The sequence below is a fragment of the Actinia tenebrosa genome, unplaced genomic scaffold, assembly GCF_029948245.1.
Source record: "Actinia tenebrosa isolate PJP-AT-01 unplaced genomic scaffold, QUT_ActTen_1.0 PGA_scaffold15__27_contigs__length_11533743, whole genome shotgun sequence".
NCBI classification, from domain to species: Eukaryota; Metazoa; Cnidaria; class Anthozoa; order Actiniaria; family Actiniidae; genus Actinia; species Actinia tenebrosa.
The window spans coordinates 2055838-2076838 of NW_028292575.1; the positions used below are offsets into that span (position 1 = coordinate 2055838).

General features: G+C 40.9%; 1 protein-coding gene across 1 annotated transcript; it reads right to left on the minus strand.

The window, feature by feature from the left end:
* Positions 1-450: 450 nt before the first annotated feature.
* Positions 451-20761, minus strand: LOC116293513 (dihydropyrimidine dehydrogenase [NADP(+)]). The gene is made up of 25 exons (XM_089030449.1): positions 20613-20761; positions 18514-18624; positions 16238-16320; positions 15504-15591; positions 14806-14967; positions 13905-13988; positions 12784-12896; positions 11686-11767; positions 11038-11128; positions 10187-10294; positions 9343-9512; positions 8796-8852; positions 8326-8379; positions 8122-8221; positions 7845-8029; positions 7540-7755; positions 6771-6935; positions 6563-6631; positions 6389-6472; positions 5389-5509; positions 4647-4909; positions 3987-4166; positions 3207-3356; positions 2075-2306; positions 451-1645 (listed from the first exon to the last, which is right to left on the minus strand). Exons 1-25 carry the CDS (start codon positions 20643-20645, stop codon positions 1566-1568), a joined length of 3081 nt encoding a protein of 1026 aa, XP_088886575.1. The 5' UTR covers positions 20646-20761; the 3' UTR covers positions 451-1565.
* Between the last annotated feature and the right edge of the window lie 240 nt (positions 20762-21001).

Sequence of the window (21001 nt, forward strand, 5' to 3'; positions counted from 1 at the left end):
AATCCACGAATGGCGAACAAAAACATCTATTTGTCTACCCGCTACTACCTTCGATTATCCAATCAAAAAGTAGATCTATTGTTCTTCCTTAAAGCCTATCGAATTGCAAGAATTTGAAGGATTTTCCAGAGCTTCTGGCGGGAAGGAACGACAACCGAGGAGGATCTGGGAACGAGAAAGGTCTCGAACGAAATGTTCATCTGAATCGATAGGAGTTTCCAATTTTTTAGTGTCGGTCGACACTAAAAACGGATGTTCTTCCCGAATTCGCGTGAGTAGCCTCGAGGTTTGATTTGATGTGTTTATTCATTTATCAAGACCAACGTTGACTTCGTAGCAAATGAGATTCAAAATATTTATAAGCTGATTGAAACCCAGCAACAAGGATACATTTTTTGACAAACCAATAATCTATCTAAAATAGCAATAATTAAAGATAAACTGTAGCAGTTGAAATTGTAGAATACACATTTATTCTTAACTATAATGAATTAATATGAAAACGTTGAAGTCCTAGACAACCTCTTTTTATCCCTGAAATTCGAAGATGGATTATGAATGAATTTCAAAAAAACAAAACAACAAAAAACAACAAAAAATTCAAAAGGAATTTATGGCTAGTCCTGTGTCTAAGCTTAGTAACAGTAATGGGTTATTGTAGGAGTAACGGAGTGGTCATAGGTAGGTACGGGGGAAATATACAGGATGAAAGATGCTACAAGATAACAGTTAAGTACAGGGTAAAGGGTAAAACAGAGCAATGGGGACAAAAGGTGAGTACAGGGTGGAGGGGAACAGGAGTGAAGCTGGGCAAGGGTGAACATAAAAGATGAATACAGGATAATCGGTGAGTACAGGGTGGAGGGGAATAAGGGTAAAGCAGGGCACGGGGGCACATACAGGATAAAAGGTAGTATACATAGTCATGGGATGCAGCGGGATCAGAGATTCTTTCTTCGTGTGAAGAATGGCGAGAGAAAGATATGATCAAACAGGATAAGATAATACAAGGCTAATGGGATTGTCCCATGGAACAGAGCATTACGAGGCTATACGTGCATGTTAAAAGTAAGTAGATAAGAATTAAACATCTATAATACCTCCAATTACCCTCCTTTCTAACACCTTTCTCTTGTCTTCCTTTCCATGCTTCTACCAAGCACTATCTACCATTCACAGCCTAACACATGTACAACCAATAGGCCTCAAGCACGGCGACGTTTTATACCTACACTTACACAATCCCTTTTGGTAGCTAATTTTCACTATTGTATTGGTATTCTCAAAAGGAGATTTAACATTTGAATATGAAAAAAGATTTAGAAAAGGATTGTGGTAGTTTATGTATGAAAAATCATATTGCAGGTTGTAGTATATCCTAAACACAGTGCATTAAATATTGAATATATTACGTTTCACACTACTTGTGCACGTGCAATACAATTCTAAATCTAACACTACCTTAGATAATATCAAACTATTAATAAGAAAAGCCAGTTCACTGATAACATATATCCTATTCAATATATAGAACGTAATAAACATGCTGATATAAGGTAGTGGGCTTAAGACTCCGCCATGACAGCGAGAGGGACACCTCGGTTGGGGACGTAGGGTGTTGGCCTGTTAACCATGGTGATACAGTCTGTGAGAAAAAGTAGAGAATAACAAACTATTCAGAATGAGTTTAGAACTTCAGAATATTTTTTACTTTCTTCTGCTGATGTAGAATATGTTGAGTAAAATATGTTATCTTTGTTCTAAATAAAAATAACTGCAAATGGTTAGTCTTCTGCCATGACTTGGACACCATAAAATGGCGGCTGCCCTGAGGGCTGCAAGTAAAGCTGGAGAAAAACCATCGCGTCAAGGGAGTGCCCCAACAAATCCTACTCATATGTGATGTTGAGTCAAGGAATCCGGGGTCCCAGGGGTGTAAGACAAGTACATCGCAGCTACACTATTCTGGATTCAAATCATCAACAAGACTACAGATGATGTTTAAAAAAAGGAAAGCTCCTTGAAAAACCTGAGGACATTTCATAAGGTTTGAAGAAGGAAAAAAGACACCCACCTATGATAGGACAGACACTAACACACAGCGTGCACCCAGTACAGTCATCAGTCACACGTGGCAGGTGGGTCACCGGGTCAAACTCGATAGCCTGGTAACCAGAGTCGTTGCAGGTCATGTAGCACTTGCCACAGTTGATGCACATTTCTTCATCAATCTTAGCTATCACTTGCTGTTTGTTGTCAAGGTCTCCATAGTTACCTATCTTGTCAAGTGCCAATCCAATAATGTCCTGATAAGAGCAAGGGTATTGATATTTCATTTGTTATTTATAGGTTTGCATACCCTTTGCTTGGTGATTGGGGGATTGGCCGTAAACTTTTGAAATGGTTGTAGCAAGAAGAGGCGGAGCAGAAGACCAGAAGAGAGAAGAGCAGAAAAGCAGGAGAGAGAAAGGAAGAAGAGGGAGAGGGAAGGGACGAAGAAGGGAAAGGGAGAAGAGAGAGAGGAAGAAGAGGAGAGAAGAAGAGAAGGAAGAGAGAGAGAGAAGAAGAAGAAGGAAGAAGGAGAACAGGAAGAAAGCAGAAAGGACAGAAGAGAAAGGGAAGAAGAAAAGAGGACGAAGAGCAGAAGAGAAGAGAGAAGGAGAAGACGAAGGAGACGGAGAAAAAAGCGGGGTGAAGACAGAAGAAGGGAGTAGAGGGTGCGAGAACGCATCAACGAGACCATTCCACCACAACACCCAAATCACCAAACTCATCTGACCTATATCCTCTCGTTCTCCTCTTCTCCACCTTCTCCTTCTCCTCCTCTTTCTCCTTCTTCTCCCTCTCCCCCTTCTCCCCCTCCTCCTCCTCCTCATCAGGGTGCGGGCAGCACACTCCTCCCTATCAACCAAGCCAACAGTTGGAAGGTATTGATGGCACCGGTGCCCCTCAACAGTATTTTTAGAAAGGTAGATGAGGGCCCCCTTTCCTTTATTAAGGAAATTCATGACCCTCCTTTCAAGTCAACAAGGAAACAGGTGTCGTCAAACTGTAAAGGTTTGACCCTCCACAAACGTTCAAAGTTTTACTGATGACCTTCATGACCTTCTCCTCTTAACCCCAAGCCCTTTTCCCACTAAATAACGTTCCTCCCCCCCCCCTCCCCCATACAGGAACCAAAGCATTACCTTGCCCCTTAACATTACCTTGACTGAAGGTGTTGGTTTTGACTGTTTGACTAATGTTCTTGTTTTTGCCGGTGGGGTTACCCCCTCAGTAAGGATGTTGCCCTCTCGTTTGTTCTTAGCTATGATTTCGTTTCGTTGCTTTAAGAACGGCCCAAAGTTAGGAAGACCCTAGGAAAGAATGATAACAAAAGGTAGGTCTCAATGATTGTATCAATTGATTCGAAAGAAGTGACTAATATTCGGTTTTTCTCCACAGAAAGCTGGCTTCTTTTATTTTACAGACAACAGTAATTTTGTACAATAACAGCAGCTTGGTCTACCTGTGCCAAGATTATTACCCAGTAATTCTTTGCGGGCTTACAGGTGAAGCTTCATTTCAATATTACCTTTCTTCTTCCAAGATATTCACACCTATTTTATAGAGCGATATTGCACGACCATATGATGGCAGCTATATTGGATGACAATGAAAGAGAATACTTTGTTCTGCCTTCCAACATGGTCGGTGTTTACTTAACAATTATTCGCCGACGTTGACGTTATTATTCCCGATATTCACTGAGCCTGAAGTGAATAATTGTTTTAGTATAAATACACAGGTGCTTCTTTCAAAAAAAAAAAAAAAAAGATGAGAAACACATTTAACATTAGGAACAGCAACAAAGCGGCTGGCCGCCATTTTGGATAATCGTTGGACGTGATTATCGTGTGATAATCTGACTTTCTCGACCAATCAGCGCGTGAGATTTTCAATTATCACCTGTGTATTTATACTAAAATACAATGAGACCAGTTTACCTTTCCAATAACGTCTGCAACCCTCGGTAGTGGTTTCCCCAGCTGGTGTCTTGGTGTTGGTGGAGACTGTCCATTCCACTCACCAAACTCTTCCACTGACTTCATGTATAAGAGACACTTGAGGCCCAAGATGTAGTCGTCCACTACAGTAAAATCTTGGTTCTGTACAGCGCTACACACCTAAAGCCAAAAGAGAACCACTGAGGACGTAAATATGTACTCGGACCACAGTGAAGAAAGTCCAGGAAGTCTGTCTTTCTTTAGAGTCTAACCTATCTGGTTGGCACCATGACCACAGTGGATGAAATCCAGAAAGAATAGCCCTCCCAAAGTGTTTAGCGTAAACCTGGAATGCGCTTGCACCACGATGAAGAATCCAGGAAATCTCAATCCCTCCCTAGCTCCTCTCGCCTTGTGGCTAACCTACGTAGACTGCGATGTGGCACCACAAAGAAAGAAGTCCAGGAAGACGCTAAACCTGCACTCCTAGCCTAACTGGATTGCACTGAAAAACTAAAGGAAGTCTAGGCAGCCCTGCCTACCTACCTGGACTACACTGGCACCACATCCAGGAAGACTCCAACCCTCCGATCCCCTTACGGCCTACCTGGACTGCACTGGTAAATTAAACTCCAGCTCACCACACCTTACCCTACCTACCTGGACTACACTGGCACCACAGTGAATGAACTGCAACGCAGCATCAGCGCTGTCAATACCACCAGTTGCCAGGATAGGGAATCCAGGAAGAGCATTAGCAATGGCAGACACGGCACGTAGTGCGATGGGACGGATGGCGTTACCGGACATTCCACCATATGTGGTCTTATGTTCTCGGCCGACATTTGGCCATGCAGCGGCGTCATTCTTGAGACCCATCAGGGCTGATACTGTGTTGGTAGCTGTTACTCCATCAGCTTTACCTGAAACAATGTGTAAGGGGTCAAGTTGAGACTAAGGACAGACAGACAAAACTCTCCTCTCTCCATTTGTTCTTTATCTTCAAAGTATTCAAAGCTGAAGCTACGCGAATTAGAAAAGAGTCCAAAAAGACGTTAAGATCCTAAGGATCGAACCATGGACCTCTAGCTCCGAGGGCATGATTTTCAATCAAGTAATTCTTTCACTCTACAGACGGAGAGATTCAGGCTGCGTTTACATGGTAACGTGCGAATTTTTAGCGGGTCAAAAATTTGACCTGCACATACCGTTTGCCGGGAACGGTCTCTTTACGTTCTTTTTACACGGAACCGGATCCAAATTTGCACGGCTAGGCGTACGAATTTTCGTTGGGATAGCTCAGTCCCGTGTGAACGAAACCCCTAAACGTACAACTTTTTGACCGGTTTATATTCGTCCGGTACCGTGTAAATGCAGTCTGAGTAAAGGCTGTATGACTCACCCTCTTTTGCTGCCCTTGCTATGGCTATTATATCAGTGACATTTGGAGTCAGTTTGGCGAAGAATGGGATCTTGACAGCAGCACGAACCCAACGACAAATGTTACGAACCAACTCAGGATTCTGAGTAAAGAAAGAAAGAATGATAAGAAAGGAAAGTTAAGTAGGACTTATCATCCAATCATTATGCTGGGATGCGGTCATGTGATGTAGCCGTAACTACTCGTTGTGATTGGATGAATTACTGGAAGACAATAGGAAGCCATTTCAATGTTACGGCATGTCGTACCGTGCACGTGCTGTAAGTCAGTACCGTACGCTTACCACTCATACGATAACCATTCTTATGGGAAGCCATTTCAATGTTACGGCATGTCGTACCGTGTACGTGCTATAAGTCAGTACCGTACGCTTACCACTCATACGATAACCATTCTTATGGGAAGCCATTTCAATGTTACGGCATGTCGTACCGTGTACGTGCTATAAGTCAGTACCGTACGCTTACCACTCATACGATAACCATTCTTATGGGAAGCCATTTCAATGTTACGGCATGTTGTACCGTGCACGTGCTGTAAGTCAGTACCGTACGCTTACCACTCATACGATAACCATTCTTATGGGAAGCCATTTCAATGTTACGGCATGTCGTACCGTGCACGTGCTGTAAGTCAGTACCGTACGCTTACCACTCATACGATAACCATTCTTATGGGAAGCCATTTCAATGTTACGGCATGTCGTACCGTGCACGTGCTGTAAGTCAGTACCGTTTTTTTTCCACTCGTACGATAATCATTCTTATGGGAAGCCATTTCAATGTTACGGCAAGTCTTATTCCGTTCGCGCTGTAAGTCAGTACCGTATGTTTCCCACTCATAGGATAAGCATTCTTATGGGAAGCCATTTCAACATTAAGGCATGTCGTACCGTGTACATACTGTAAGTCAGTACCTTATGTATGAACGAAAAATATGAACTATAGGTCACTATGGTTACCTGTCCACAAGCTAGACCCATGCCTCTCTCTCCCATACCGTGTGGGCAGGACAGATTCAACTCCAGGGCATCCGCACCTGCGTCCTAGAAGATGAAGATTTAGGAATATTGGTTATATATCCCGTTACCATGGATACCAACAAAGCCGTTGTAACGTCACAAGCGTTGACTAACCTCTGCCATCTTGGCGAGCTCTGTCCAGTCTTCCTTGATATAACCACACATGATGCTAGCGATGAGTATCTATGGAAACCGAACCTTTCATTAATAAATATTTAATAAGAGGAAGCCGTAACCATAGGTACCCCAAAAGCTTGAAACTGGTCCTACCGCAGGTAAACCAAACCTGGACATTTCTCAACACACATATTACCCAACACACCTGGTCTTTGAAGTCTTTCTTCAGCTCTGTAATGGACCTACACCAATAGGCAGCAGTTTTCTCGCTGATCAGCTCGATGTTCAAGAAAGAGCCCTGTCCGGGACCATACACGTTACCCGAGGTGGTCCCGCGGACGATTCGAGGCGACACGTTGGTGACAATATCCTGAAAATATAAGATGAAGAGTTTAAGGTTCAAGTTAAGATTCTAAATTAACCAGTCAAAGACAACCTCTCTTTTTCCTTATGTCTTACTGCAAGTATAACATTCCTAATTTAACCTTAACTGATATCCGCAGAATGTTCATCACCTGAATCAAATGGTTTTAATAGACTTCTGTTTGGCTGACAGCACGTGGTGTACAGTCTTTGACAACCATTTACAGCAGATAATGAGATGTAATGACTTTTATCAGCTGATTGAAACCCAGTTTTTGGATTCTTTCTGGTTGAAAGCACTTGGTGCTAGGTGTTTGGCCAATATTTGGAGGAGATAATAAGATGTAATGACTTTTATCAGCTGATTGAAACCCAGTTTTTGGATTTTTTCTGGTTGAAAGCACTTGGTGCTAGGTGTTTGGCCAATATTTGGAGGAGATAATGAGATTTAATGACTTTTATCAGCTGATTGAAACCCAGTTTTCGGATTCTTTCTGGTTGAAAGCACTTGGTGCTAGGTGTTTGACCAACATTTGGAGGAGATAATGAGATTCCGAAAGACTTTTATCAGCTGATTGAAGCCCAGTAATAAACCTAGACATACACTATACCTTATCCAAGCTAAACGTCTTTGTCAAAGCAAATCCCCATCCAGCTTGGAAACCTCGCCTCATCATGGCTGACGTGGTGGTAGGAGGAGCGCTCGCAAGGCCAAATGGGTTGGAGAACTTGAGCCCGCAGATTTCGACACTGAGGTCAACTTGATCGACGGGGGTGAAGAACCGAGGGAGACTGGGTTCGTCAGGGACGGTGATGTTTTCAAGGGACTGGAAAAGAAAATTGCGAGAAATTTTCATAAGTATGCTACGATATCTTTGGGATGCCTGTGGTGGGCATTGCCACAGGAAGACCATACCTGTAAATACTTGTGAATGAAGAATGCAGCATGTTTTCCATCGTTGACACTCTCAACAGTTGTATTAGCTGCACCCGCCAAGTCACCACCACAATACACTCCAGGTTCGCTGGTTGCCATGGTTTCAGGGTTCACTTCCGGTAGGCCCCACTTGTTGAGTTTGACTGGGGACAAAGCTTCAGCAACTGTGGATTGAAATTTGTAAAGAAAAGGTTAGTACAGAAATGGAAGAGGAGAGGAGAGGAGAGGAGAGGAGAACAGAGTAGATGGTTCGTACCCTTCTTGTCATTCAGTGTTGATCCAAAGGCCGATATGACAAAGTTTGCTTTGATCTTCATTGTCTGATCTTCATCTTCAATCCATGTCCCATCATCAAGCTACAAGAAACATTATCACAGACATGTTAAAAACGCTAAGACAAAAGCAGTACGCTATCGAATAAAAGTGGTTGCTATACCAAATATTTTACTTGTTTCCTCACCTGTTCTGTCTTGAAGAACTCCATCGATACTATTTTCCCATCCTTTACGTTTACCTTTAGTAACGAACAAGACGTTTTCGTTAGTTTTATTTCTCCCATATCAGACCACGTGTCTTCCTCTTAAGCATTGTTTCTTTCTTTTTCCAAAACATGACACCCAAAACAAAGGGTTTATCACAGCCATTCTCAACCACACGCGCCCTCTAGCGATTGTTTCTGTCGCGACGAAGGTTTTAGTGGATGTCAATCACAAGGCGTTTCCATGACATTGTCGGAAAACACAAAGCTATAAGTGCACGTGCCTATAGAATGTAATGGAAACGCCTTGATTGACGTCTACCAACAGCTTCTTCGTCGCGATAGAAACAATCGCTAGAGCGGCGCGTGCGATTGAGAATGGCTGTAATGTCTTTATAGAAATGAGGAAAGAAGCAAGGTAAGATGAGATGACAAGGATTGTTGTTTGTTACCTTTTTAGGAGACATGAAAGGAAGGAATTCACATTTCTCATCCACAGCAAGCTGCATCTGAAATGAAAGAATATGGTACTTTATTAATGATGATTGGACCTCTGGTTCGGCGGCTGTACGATAAATTGAAATTCATGAACGACGCATGACTCTACAAAATCACCCAGGTCAGACATGTTGACAACAGTTCAACTCAAAGGTAAACAAGCAATCAAAACGATCGAACACAGGGTCTTCACGGCAACGGCAGCAAGGTACGGGATAGGTTGCTATCAATAGACGTCACTTCCGGTAATAGCTGCATTTTTAATGCCTTGTAGAATCTTGGAGGTTGTTTTGATCTCTTGTTTTCTGGTTTCATGTCGTAGAAATAGTCAAATACAATAGTTTGAGGACTTATTTTGACATTTTTTGACTTAACATCCACTAGTTGCCCCCCAGTCAACCGCTTGTTTTCCCCCCAGTCAACTCCAAAAAGTCACGTGATTGATAGTAAGCAATATACGACATCAGTTGATCCAATCAAAGCGCACTAGATAACACTCACCTCTTCAGGGACTGCTCTGATGTTAGTGAACCCCTTTCTGAAGGCAACAAACACCCTCTTGGCTCCACAGCGCAGGGCTGAGGTACAGCAATCGAAAGCCGTGTCTCCTGCTCCTAGTACGATGACGCTGCCGGTCAGCTGGGGCAGCTGACTCTTGCATGAACACATACCTTCAAAACAGAAACAAAACGCATTACAATCGCGAACAGCAAGCCATGACACAAACCATTGGCTTTGCTCGATGATCATTGGCGTGTTGTGGCTGAGGTGAAGGCTCAAGCCCTGGTAGACCAACAGGCGGGTAGGCGTTGCTGACTATGCGCGAAAAATATCTGCAACTGCAAGATCTTCACTGTGGCTTGGATGACTACGTAAAATGGCGGTCCTGTCTCATTTAGAGAAAATGAAGATAGAGGGCCACACGCAGGATTCAAGGAAGAGATCAAACAAATTCTAACACGTGATGCCAAGACCAAGGCAGAGAACCCAAGGCCCCACAGACCCAGAGGTGAGAGGAGAGTGTATTACTATAGCAGTTTTCGCATGACTATGAAAAACTCGGTGCCCGTGCTTGCCGTGAAGTGACCATGATGTTTTCTAAGATTTTAATTGACTGTTTTTTTCATCGCGAAAAGTGGTTGGTCTGACAGTGCCGTGACCTTGGCGTGACCGTGTCCGCGCAGTGTTCGTGACGTGTTTCGGGTATTTTATTGGATGGAGAGCAAATTTTCGTGCAATGTGATTGGTCTGGCGTACGCCTTACCGTGTCACGAGCGCGTTCTTGCTGCGATCTTTTCAGAGTCATACGAAGACTGCTATAGTACACCACTGCTTTGCTCGTTACCTGGTTTGCTTCCGCCTGAGACAACTGGTAGAAAATTCTTTGATGTGTAGAAACCATTCTCTATGGTAAGACCTTCAAACACATGGAACTGCTTGGGCTGGGGTAGGCCTGAGAAAGTAGTTTAAATTTTTAGCACCAGATATCATCGTCATCACCCTAGTCTTCATTATCATGAGCAACAACTCCACCATCATCAACATTACCGTCATCTTCACCAACAACATTACCATCCACAACATCACCATTATCGGCATGATCATCATCACCATCATCATTGCCATCATTATCATCACCATCATCAATGTCATCACTACCATCATTATCATCAACATCACAATCGTCAGCACCATCATCGCCTTCTTCAGCATCATTATCATCACCATCACCATCACCATCGCCACCACCATCACCACTACCACCACCACCACCATCACCATCACCACCACCACCACCATCACCATCACCATCACCATCACCATCACCATCACCACCACCATCACCATCACTATCATCATCATCATTATTATCATCACCACCACCATTATCATACATCATCATTAGCAATACCATATCATCATCAGCACCACCACCACCACCACCACCACCACCAGCATCGTCATTATCACCAAGCATCACTACCACAGTTATTATCATTCTCACTATCATCATCATCATTATTATCATCACCATCACCATTATCATACAACATCATCATTAGCAATACCATATCATCAGCAGCAGCAGCACCACCACCACCAGCATCGTCATTATCACCATGCACCACCACCACAGTTATTATCATCATTCTCATCATCATCATCATCAAGCCTTTATTAATCATTTCTCGTTACCTATTCCAAGGAAAACTGCCTTGTACCCATCATCCTTCAGGGCCTTGACTGTCAGTCCTCCATCAGCTGACAGTGGCTTACCAAGCTCGACCTACAACAACATAACACACAATAAACAAACTGGTGACTAGCTGACCATGAGTTTACCTCTGGGGTCTTAAGTTCGATTTGAGAGTCGTTCTCCAGCTTTTTCGGTTTTCTGGGTTCAGGGTTCAGTCTGTGAGTTAGCCGTGCCCTGACTTAGATCAGCCCAGAGGTGTTTCAGGGAGTGATCTGTGAGTTAGCCATGCCCTGACTTAGATCAGCCCAGAGGTGTTTCAGGGAGTGATCTGTGAGTTAGCCATGCCCTGACTTAGATCAGCCCAGAGGTGGTTCAGGGAGTGATCTGTGAGTTAGCCATGCCCTGACTTAGATCAGCCCAGAGGTGTTTCAGGGATTGATCTGTGAGTTAGCCATGCCCTGACTTAGATCAGCCCTGAGGTTGTTTCAGGGTTTGACCTGTGAGTTATCCGTGCCCTGACTTAGATCAGCCCAGAGGTTGTTTCAGGGTCCGATCTGTGAGTTAGCCATGCCCTGACTTAGATCAGCCCAGAGGCTGTTTCAGGATTGATAGCATTAAGTAATCTAGATCATGTAATGGAATCGTACCTTAACACCCAGATCTGTCATGAGACGAACTTCAAAATCCACGACGTCATATGGAAGACGAAACTGCGGGATCTCAGAAGAACTATGGCACATAAAAGCAACAGAAATTAAATCCAAAGTCAAAGAAGATTGAGGTAAAAGCATTAGATATCGGCGAAAAAAAAACGTAGATGGAGTCCCTTGTAAGCTACCCTGGGGTCCAGAGTTTTTATTTTCTCGCTCTGGCGTTTGCTGTTTTCAAGGGACGTCGCGAGGAGAAATAATTCCTTTCGACTGCTAGCGGCTTTGGTACTCGCTCGTTACGATCACAAGAAGCGAAATAGAACCTCTGGAGCCCAGGGTAATTATAAGCATGTCTAAGGACAAATAGCGTTTCTAAACCATGGTTCTGGTAATGATAAAAGGGTACATTTTACACCGTGAAAAGATGAAAAAACTTACAGACGTTTCGTCGGAGTAAAAGAGAAAGAGGTGGTAGAAAGAAGTGTTTATATACTGAGAACAAGACAAAAGAAACCAATGAGAACAAGGTGGGCAAGGAAACGAAAGAAACAATCAAAAGACAAAAGAGTGGGCTAGTTAAAAGCAAAGCGTTCATTAATCCCATTGGGACTAAGAGTGCCTAATAGGTGAATAAGCCGCATTTCTTTGGTCTTCCGTCATGGTTCTGTTAGGGAATTCTTTAGGAAAATGTTTTAACAGTGCATCTTAACAGCACATGCAGAATCGACGGTACAACGCCGTATGTTTTTGTGGACGTCAATTAAGGACATTACATAGGTGCGTGCCCTTGAAAACTTTGTATTTTCCAACAAGGTCATGAAAATACTTTGATTGACATCCAAAGCAAAATCTATTTTGTCGTGACGACAAATTGTATGATTTTGCGCATGTCATTCAATGATGAAATGCTAGAGGGTTGAACATGCGCAGTAAGAATATGAAAAGGCTCTGGGGTCGAGAGTGTTCTACAGGCACTGTAGAAGGAAAAAGGTACATGTGTTTTCTGCCTCCGAAGAAGAAACTCGTTTCCTCTACAAAATCCAACATACGCTTATCATCTTTGTACGTTGTTTATACATAACAGAGATTCTTTACCTCAAACCACCAATATACTCTTGTTTTTCAAAGATAGTAAGGTCTTTGTATCCAAGACGACCAAGAAACGTTGCACAGCTAATAGATGCTGGTCCACACCCGATAAGCGCAACCTATAAGACATCGTGATACTTCATCAAAATCAGAAAAGAATATTTCTAATGATAATGAAATAAATGATATTCATTATCCAACTATATACTCAGTAGACAGGGTTCGTGCTACATTTTCGTTACAAAATTCAAGGACTTTTTAAGCACTTTTCAAGCACAAAAATTCGATTTTGAAGGACAAAGTTTTTTGTATTAGAACGTGGTTTAAACATTGATCCAATGTTAAAGTGCAGCTAATTCAGCCGGGGCCACTAGCTTAGATAAAAAACGAGTATGACGCGCAACCAACCAGTAAACAAGCAACCAGAAACTCGTTATTTATTTTAAAAGGAAAGTTAGAAATAACATTAAGTTTGCATTAAATTCAAGGAGTATTCCAGGAGTTTTGGCGTTTTTCTCTATTTTCAAGGGCTTTTCAAGCGCCCTTGAAACGACGTGTTTTCAATTCCAGGGCTTTTCAAGGATTTCAAGGAGTAGCACGAACCCTGAGTAGAGTACAAATATCACCGATATTCTGCATCTGTAACTCAATTTGCAATATTCAGTCAAAAAGAAATGTCAATTTTTGGAAATAAATAACGTCCAACGATTTACATGCAGAAATATTCTTTGGACATTGTTACTCAACTAGATTAGCTTTATAGTCATTTTGAGTAACATTTACTTTAGTATTGTATTAATTTTCTATTGTGCAGTGTAAATATTTATAGGAGAAGTAATGAATAATGATTGATTGATTGATTGACTTATGAGACAATTTAGAATGTGGAAAGGATCGACATTTTTTCTCGTCCAAATATCCACTTGCCCTGTACATTAAAACGTCTCATAAAATAATCTAACCAATTTCTTCCAGTTTACCATTGTATGTTCTCTTATTTACCACAATTTTCATTATCTAGCCGTCACAATGTCGTGGCGCAGGCGTAGCCCAGTGGGTACATAACACATTTTGGGCAACTGTTGAAGTCATATTGTGGTAAAGGAGAGGAAATACCACAAAATTACCTTGGCATCATAGCTCTTTGGAAGCTGGTCTAGAGGTGTCAGACTTGGGTCACGGATCTGGGGCAACTTCATTTCTTTGAAGACCTAAAGATTGATGGTTCACAAAGGCAATAAATGTTAAGGGAATTTCAAAACTAGGCGACTTATCTTTGAGAAGACTGATAGAAGAGAAGAGAGGAGGGTAGTAAGTAGAGATTGGAAGTAGAAGTAGGAAATCATAGTTGTTTTAAGGAGGTTAGCACTTAACTAACAAACATGTGGGCCTCTTTTCATGATCAAATTGAAGGTTTGAAGTTGATTTTTTGGACGGAGGAAAATCTGAGAACCTGGAAAAAACCCCTCAAAGCACAGGAGAGAACCAACAAACAACTCTACTCACATACGACACTGAGCCTAGTGGGACTTGAGCCAGGGTTGCATTGACGAGAGGCAAGTGCTCTTACCGTAGGCAAAGAATGGCTTTGGAATGAGATTAGAAAAGAAGAGAGTGAAGAGAAGAGAACAAAAAGAGAAGTGGATATGAAGGAAGTAAAAAGATGGGAGGAGATAAGAGATGTGGATGGATATAATAAATGGGATTAAGCAGTGGCTTTCCATAGACAAAGTACTCTTCATTTACTCTGTGGGGAGGAAAGGAAAAATAGGGAGAAGAGAAAGAAAGGAAGGGAAAGAACACAATGTTGTGGAATGGAGAAAAGGGATGGGAAGGGAAGAAGATGGGAATAGAGAAGAGATGTGATGGGTGGATTTAAATGGTACAAAAGTGGAAAGAAATGGAAGTGAATTAGAGAGAGGAGGAGATGAGATTTAAAGGGGAGCAGAAGCATATGTTAAAGTAGAGCAGAGGAGAGGGCCAGAGAATGAGAAGGATGGGGGGGGGGGGGGGGGGATGAAAACTTACTTCAGTAGCAAATTGCTGGAGTCCTCCAATGTTGATTGGTCCTTCTTCAGATGCATAGAGGTTGCACCCTCCAACACACAGGTCACTTGTGGGGCACACCATGCCACATGTCAAACCAAGAGGGTTGTCGCTGAAGATGGCCTTGGCTGCTCCGTAGTAGTTCTAGGGATATATAAATGTGCATTACATCAGCAACATCATCATCAACATCCCAAAACCTATCATTATCAGGCATGACGACCTTCATCACATCACATCATCATCACGACTATCATCACTATCACCATCATCATTACCATCATCATCATCACCATCATCACCATCATTACCATCATCATCATCATCATTACCTCCATTATCATTACCATGCAGAATCATGATCATGTTTGATATCACCATCATCACCAACACACCCATGAAACCATTCGCCTGAGGTAAATCAACTCACCACATAATTACTAATTGTCATCAAAACTTAATGACATCATGCATCTCAACATCAACATTCATCACCATGCATCATCATCATCACCATCATCATTAGTTACCATGTTTCATCATTATCACCATCATCACTCAACATTGTGTATCATCTTCACCATCATCAACAACACCATATTTATCACCACCACCACCATCACTAAGATCACTCATATCCATCATCATCACCATCATTACATCATCATCATCATCATTACCTTGGTAGAAATGCAAGAAATGAAGTTCTTGATGTCAAGCTGAGTGGGACAGCTTTTCTGGCATGGGGCATCTGCACACTTTAGGCACCTGCAAAACAACGCCATGTCCAATGCAAGTTTATGAATCAATATATTAGGGGTTCTTTTTATGCACACATTATCAAGATTGTAATCATGTGATCGGACATGCAATCATAGCGCATGCATTGTCAAAATCATTATCTTTCTTTACCATCATCATCATATATCATTATTATCAAGACACTATTGTCACCATTAAACCTAAACTTGACTAAAATTATCTATCTTTAATCTATTGAAGACTCTTAAAACTCCAGTCATGTGGGCTAAGCCTCACTTCTGAGATCTGAAAACAAAAGCAAAAATCAGAATAATGAACAAAGCAACTCCTGGACATGAGGCTAAGCCTGCATACATTGGAGTTTTAAGAGTCATCAATGATAAGGCATATATCGAAAGCTAACTATTTTTTGGCTTGTAAAACTGCTTCCCTCTGCAGGCAGTCATGTACTCCAGCTGATCAGAGTTGATCCACAACCCAGAAAAATGGCAGCAGAGCAAAGTGATGACTAGCTTTATATCCAGTTACAAATCACTAGAAGACAATGGGAAGCCATTTGTTGTACCATGTACATGTTGTAAGTCACTACCGAATGTTTCCCACTCATACAATAACCAGTCTAAGTTTAACGAGAACTAGATGTTCTTTCTACCTGGATGCTTCTTTCAACGCTCCTCTTTCACTCAGGGTGGTGTGCTTGATGTCATCAAAGTTCTTCTCAAGAGTGTTGCATGTCTAATCATTGAAACAAATTCAATATTTCATGTAATTATCATTTTGCCTTCTCTTGGAAAGATGCAGAGTCAGATGGAGTAACAGACAAGACACACTTAAACATCCTCAAATTCATCAAACCTTGAAACAAGCTCTCTGCTGATCCAAGTCAGGGGATGGCTAACAGATTGAATTGGAATTTTACCCTACACCTGACTGGTGGACAGACAGACCAGACAGACAGATGGACAGACAGACAGATGGACAGACAGACAGATGGACAGACAGATGGACAGACAGATGGACAGACAAAGAGATGGACAGACGGATGGACAAACAGACAGATGGACAGACAGACGGACAGACAGATGAACAGACAGACAGATGGACAGACAGACAGACAGATGGACAGACAGACAGATGGACAGACAGACAGATGGACAGACAGACAGATGGACAGACAGACAGATGGACAGACAGACAGATGGACAGACAGACAGATGGACAGACAGGCTGATGGACAGACAGACAGACACACCTTTAATCGACTTTGTAAGTAGTAATTTAGAATCATCAAGGTTAGATAAGAAGTTACAATTTAGGTCGCCCATCAAGAGTAACTCCTTAAATTCATCATCATAAGTTTGAACTATACGTTCGAAAGATTCAAAAAAGGATCTGTCACTGTTTGGTGGCCTATAAAAAGCACAAATTCCAAAAGGCTTACAGTTTGGTTTGACAATATCAATAACGATTATTTCATGATTGGTTTGTTCACATATAACATTTTCCCTGATTAAATACTTATTCCTGGAATGTATATATAAGCAAATTCCTCCTCCGAATCTATTCCTATCTTTTCTAATTAAGACATAATTATTGATATTCATTAAATCATTAGAAATAAATTCGTCTAGACGAGTTTTGTTTAAAGCTAATATATCAAACATCTCATCCTCAAGAAGCAGTCTAATTTCATCCAAGTGTAAGGGCAGACTAACAATATTTAAACTTGCTACTTTAAAACCTCTTACCTTAGGTATTAGGCTGCAGTTAGAGGTAGATGGCGTACTGTCAGACTCAGTATTTAATCAAATATCATTATTATAATGAATGTAACTATTAAAATCCTTAGCTAGAGCGGACAGTCCAGATCGATTTAAATGTAATCCTTTTGAGTTGAGACCCCTTTCTGTAACTGTGGAATGAGATATCACATCATCGAAGGACTGGTGTAGGAGCTGGTTTACTTTCTTCCGTGCCATTTCCAGTTCGGATGAGTCGGATCTGACAGGTAGTTCAGAAATTGCGAATGAGCAATTTGAGTTTTTTTCAATATAGTCACAGACATCCTTGATTTTGTTCACAATTTCTTGTGGTTTATCTTGCCAAAGATTGTTAGTGCCAATGTGGATAATAATTCTGTCCGGCTTTCTTCTAACAATTGGTTTTATGTGATTTTTAAGATCATCAACCGTAGATCCTGGAAAATCATTGATAATTACTCTGTTATTTTTGTTGGACATTTTCCAGCCCTCTAGTTTGGATATAATAGAATCACCCACTATTACAGTGCGGTTAGATGGTCTTGCAGCGGTTGATGTGGAAACTTCACTGGATGACGTTTTAGATGAGTTACTGTTGGACTGAGCCGATCCAGAAGACTTATTATTAGTCGTGTTACTCAAAGAACTACCGGTTTGTGCCTCTGGAATCGGCTTCTTCTTTTTATTGCTCTTTTTCTTTTTCTTTTTTTTTGTTGGTCACATCACTTATTGAAACTTCTAAACTGGGTTTTGTGATTTCAATAACAGACTCCATCCCTGGACAATTACTTTCTTTGTTTGACATAAGAATGGCTATTGTTCCAACTAAAGCGTCCTTTTCTTTCTGAAGAGTTTTAACTCTCTCTTTTTGAATACTAATTTCTTCTTTCAAATCTAAAATTTCCTGATCTTTTTCATCTTTCTCTGCAATTACTGACTTTAGGAATGTAACATCTCTGATCAGGGAATCCACTTGATTCATTAAATGTATCATAAAAAGACAGAAAGACAGATGGACAGACAGACAGACAAACAGACAGACAGACGAACAGACACAGACGGACAGAAAGACAGACAGACAGACAGACAAACAGACAGATGGACAGACAGACAGATGAAGAGACATACAGTTGAACAGACAGACAGACAAATGGTTATCAGTACATACCCCACAGTTCTTTTTCTGGTTTCTCTTCCAGTGTTTCTTGTTGCGCTTTGTTGCAACTGTTGGCACAAAGTTGGCTTTTTTAGGAATTCTTGGATTCAGAGCCAGCAAATTCTAGAAAACAAATATACAATAAAAGTGATACCAACGGCATGTTTATCAGTCTCCTACGCAGCTGCTATTAGTGTCGTCACGCCACGCTCACTCCCCTCTAAGCGTTGCGTGACGAAACTAATAGCGATGTGTAGGAGACTACATGTTTATGAAACGGTCTGATATCATCCAATCACCATGTGACCGTTGACATGTCTTTCTGGTGAGAATTAAAGCCAGTTGGGTGGCTTCCTTAACGAAAAACTGGCTAAAATTGTGCTTACGTGCATTATGGTACATTGACAAATATGTTATGACAGATTTATTGATAGCCATTGGACTGTTATACGAAGATGAATGGGTACTGCAGTCTACTGATTTCCATAACTATTAACTACATCTATTTCCATTAACTATTTAGTGCAAATCCGTTGGATAGACCTCTCTACCTTCATATGCAAATGGCCAATTTCATAAGGTTACATCCGCTGAGAATTGTTCTTTTATGATAAACGTTTTAAAATATTTACATATAAAAGAATCCGCTCTCAAGAGTGGCATCCCGTGGTCTGTATCAGGACAATGAACAACGAAGGTAAAGACGATTATCTAAGGTTAACTGATTAATTATGTAATTAATACATGACAAAAGAGTTGTAATTTTAAATTAAAGAAACTCTGGTGAATCCTTGTTTTCAATATTATTTGCATATGTAGTCTCCAACTACATGAATAGTCGAGCCTTCGTAAACATTCACTCCAACATGCATATTTATTAATTCTAGTTTGGCAACTATTCCACAATTACACAGAAGATTGTACGACTCTCTACAACAAACAATTTACAAGTTAATGTTGCACGCTCGACTAATTCTTGATGTTAATTATTCATGGCGCCTGCGGGGCCTATATGGTCTGCGGAATTAGATGAAAGATCTGATGAGTTTCAGTTCACAATTGGTTTGGCTTGAGCAAGACACAGCAAACAAACTGTCTAGCTTTTCAAGTGTCTAAGTTTGTAATCAATCAATCATAAATGATTCCATTGCGAAACCATATAACTGATGTAAAAGGTCATAGGCTATAGATATATGCATAAGACATGGTAAACAAAGTGTCTAACTTTTCAAGTGTCTAAGTTTGTAGCAATCAATCATAAATGATTGCGAAACCATGCAACTGATGCAAAAGGTCATAGGCTATAGATATATGCATAGAACTTAACAAGCTCATATGCAAAATGTAATAAAATTTAAGATCTAACCAGGTTATATTATTAAAAGATAGTTTAAAAAACCCTCTTGTTAATTAAGCAATTTGAAAATAAGAATATTATTTTAAACAATATAGGTCATTAAATATAGTAAGCATGCTGCTTGGAAAGGTAAGGCGCGGAAACTTGGAATATATGCTATCCAAAGCTTAGTTGGTTTTAACTATCTTGAAATCTTTTATCACAAAGTCTTTCTATTTTATTTATCGATGCGTAAAGTTGCAATAACATGAGTAGGAAAAGAACATCTTATGCAATCATTAAGCTTAGTTAAATTTTTTTGTGGTGCGTTACGACGATAAAGCTTTCGTTATCTTCGATCAGCAATTCATTTTTGCTCTGAAATTTTCTAAAATTCCAACTAGGATTAATAATTAACGATTAATGAGTTAGAAAAAGTACAAATCGTTCCTAGAGAACTACGGCATTTATCAGCAGTTTAAGTACACATTCATGATCATGTATTTGCAAAAAGGCTTATTGTCCAACAAAGTAAGAGTCAAAGTTGTATTATCATACTACAACAATGATACATGTACAAATTGCTAAATAGTTTGAAAATAACGTGTTATGGATAATTTATGAGGATAAAATAAGTATAAACAACAAATAAATTGATAGATCGGACATTGTCCACGTATAGCCTAATTAATAAACCATGTGGTGGAAGACTACTGATTGAGCAAACTTACGTGACTATTCGACGCCAAATAACAGTACGATCAGTAAAACTCACCTCGATCTCAACTGAATGCGCCGACAAAGCCATGCTAGACTTGTGTCGTGTGGTCTTTGAGTAACTTTTCTCTACGTTTGGAAATTTAATTTGCTGTTTATTTTATAGGTCACGTGGCATGATCAGTGAGGCCAGGGTCGTTTGAGTAATTGCGTCACGCGTTTGATGATTATGAAACTATTGTAAATTTCTTCAAGATAATGTTTCTCGGAAAACGAAGTTCACATCGAAGGGCCAAAATTTTATGGGGGGGGGGGGGGTAATTGAGTTTAGGGAGGCTAATTGAGTTTCTTCCGTCATCACAACGGAAGCAATAAAAAAGCATCTAATTCTTCAGTTTCAGGCTTCAGCCCCCCTTTGCCCCCCCCCCCCCCCCCTCCGGATCCGCC

What these genes read in the sequence shown, in the direction of transcription:
- LOC116293513 (XM_089030449.1), bottom strand. Translation starts at nt 20,645, where the DNA reads ATGGCTTTGTCGGCGCATTCAGTTGAGATCGAG. An exon ending in AGACGTTTAGCTTGGATAAG is followed by an intron (nt 6,936 to 7,539) that starts GTATAGTGTATG and finishes TTATATTTTCAG; the next exon opens with GATATTGTCACCAACGTGTC. An exon ending in AGCAAGGGCAGCAAAAGAGG is followed by an intron (nt 4,910 to 5,388) that starts GTGAGTCATACA and finishes ACATTGTTTCAG; the next exon opens with GTAAAGCTGATGGAGTAACA.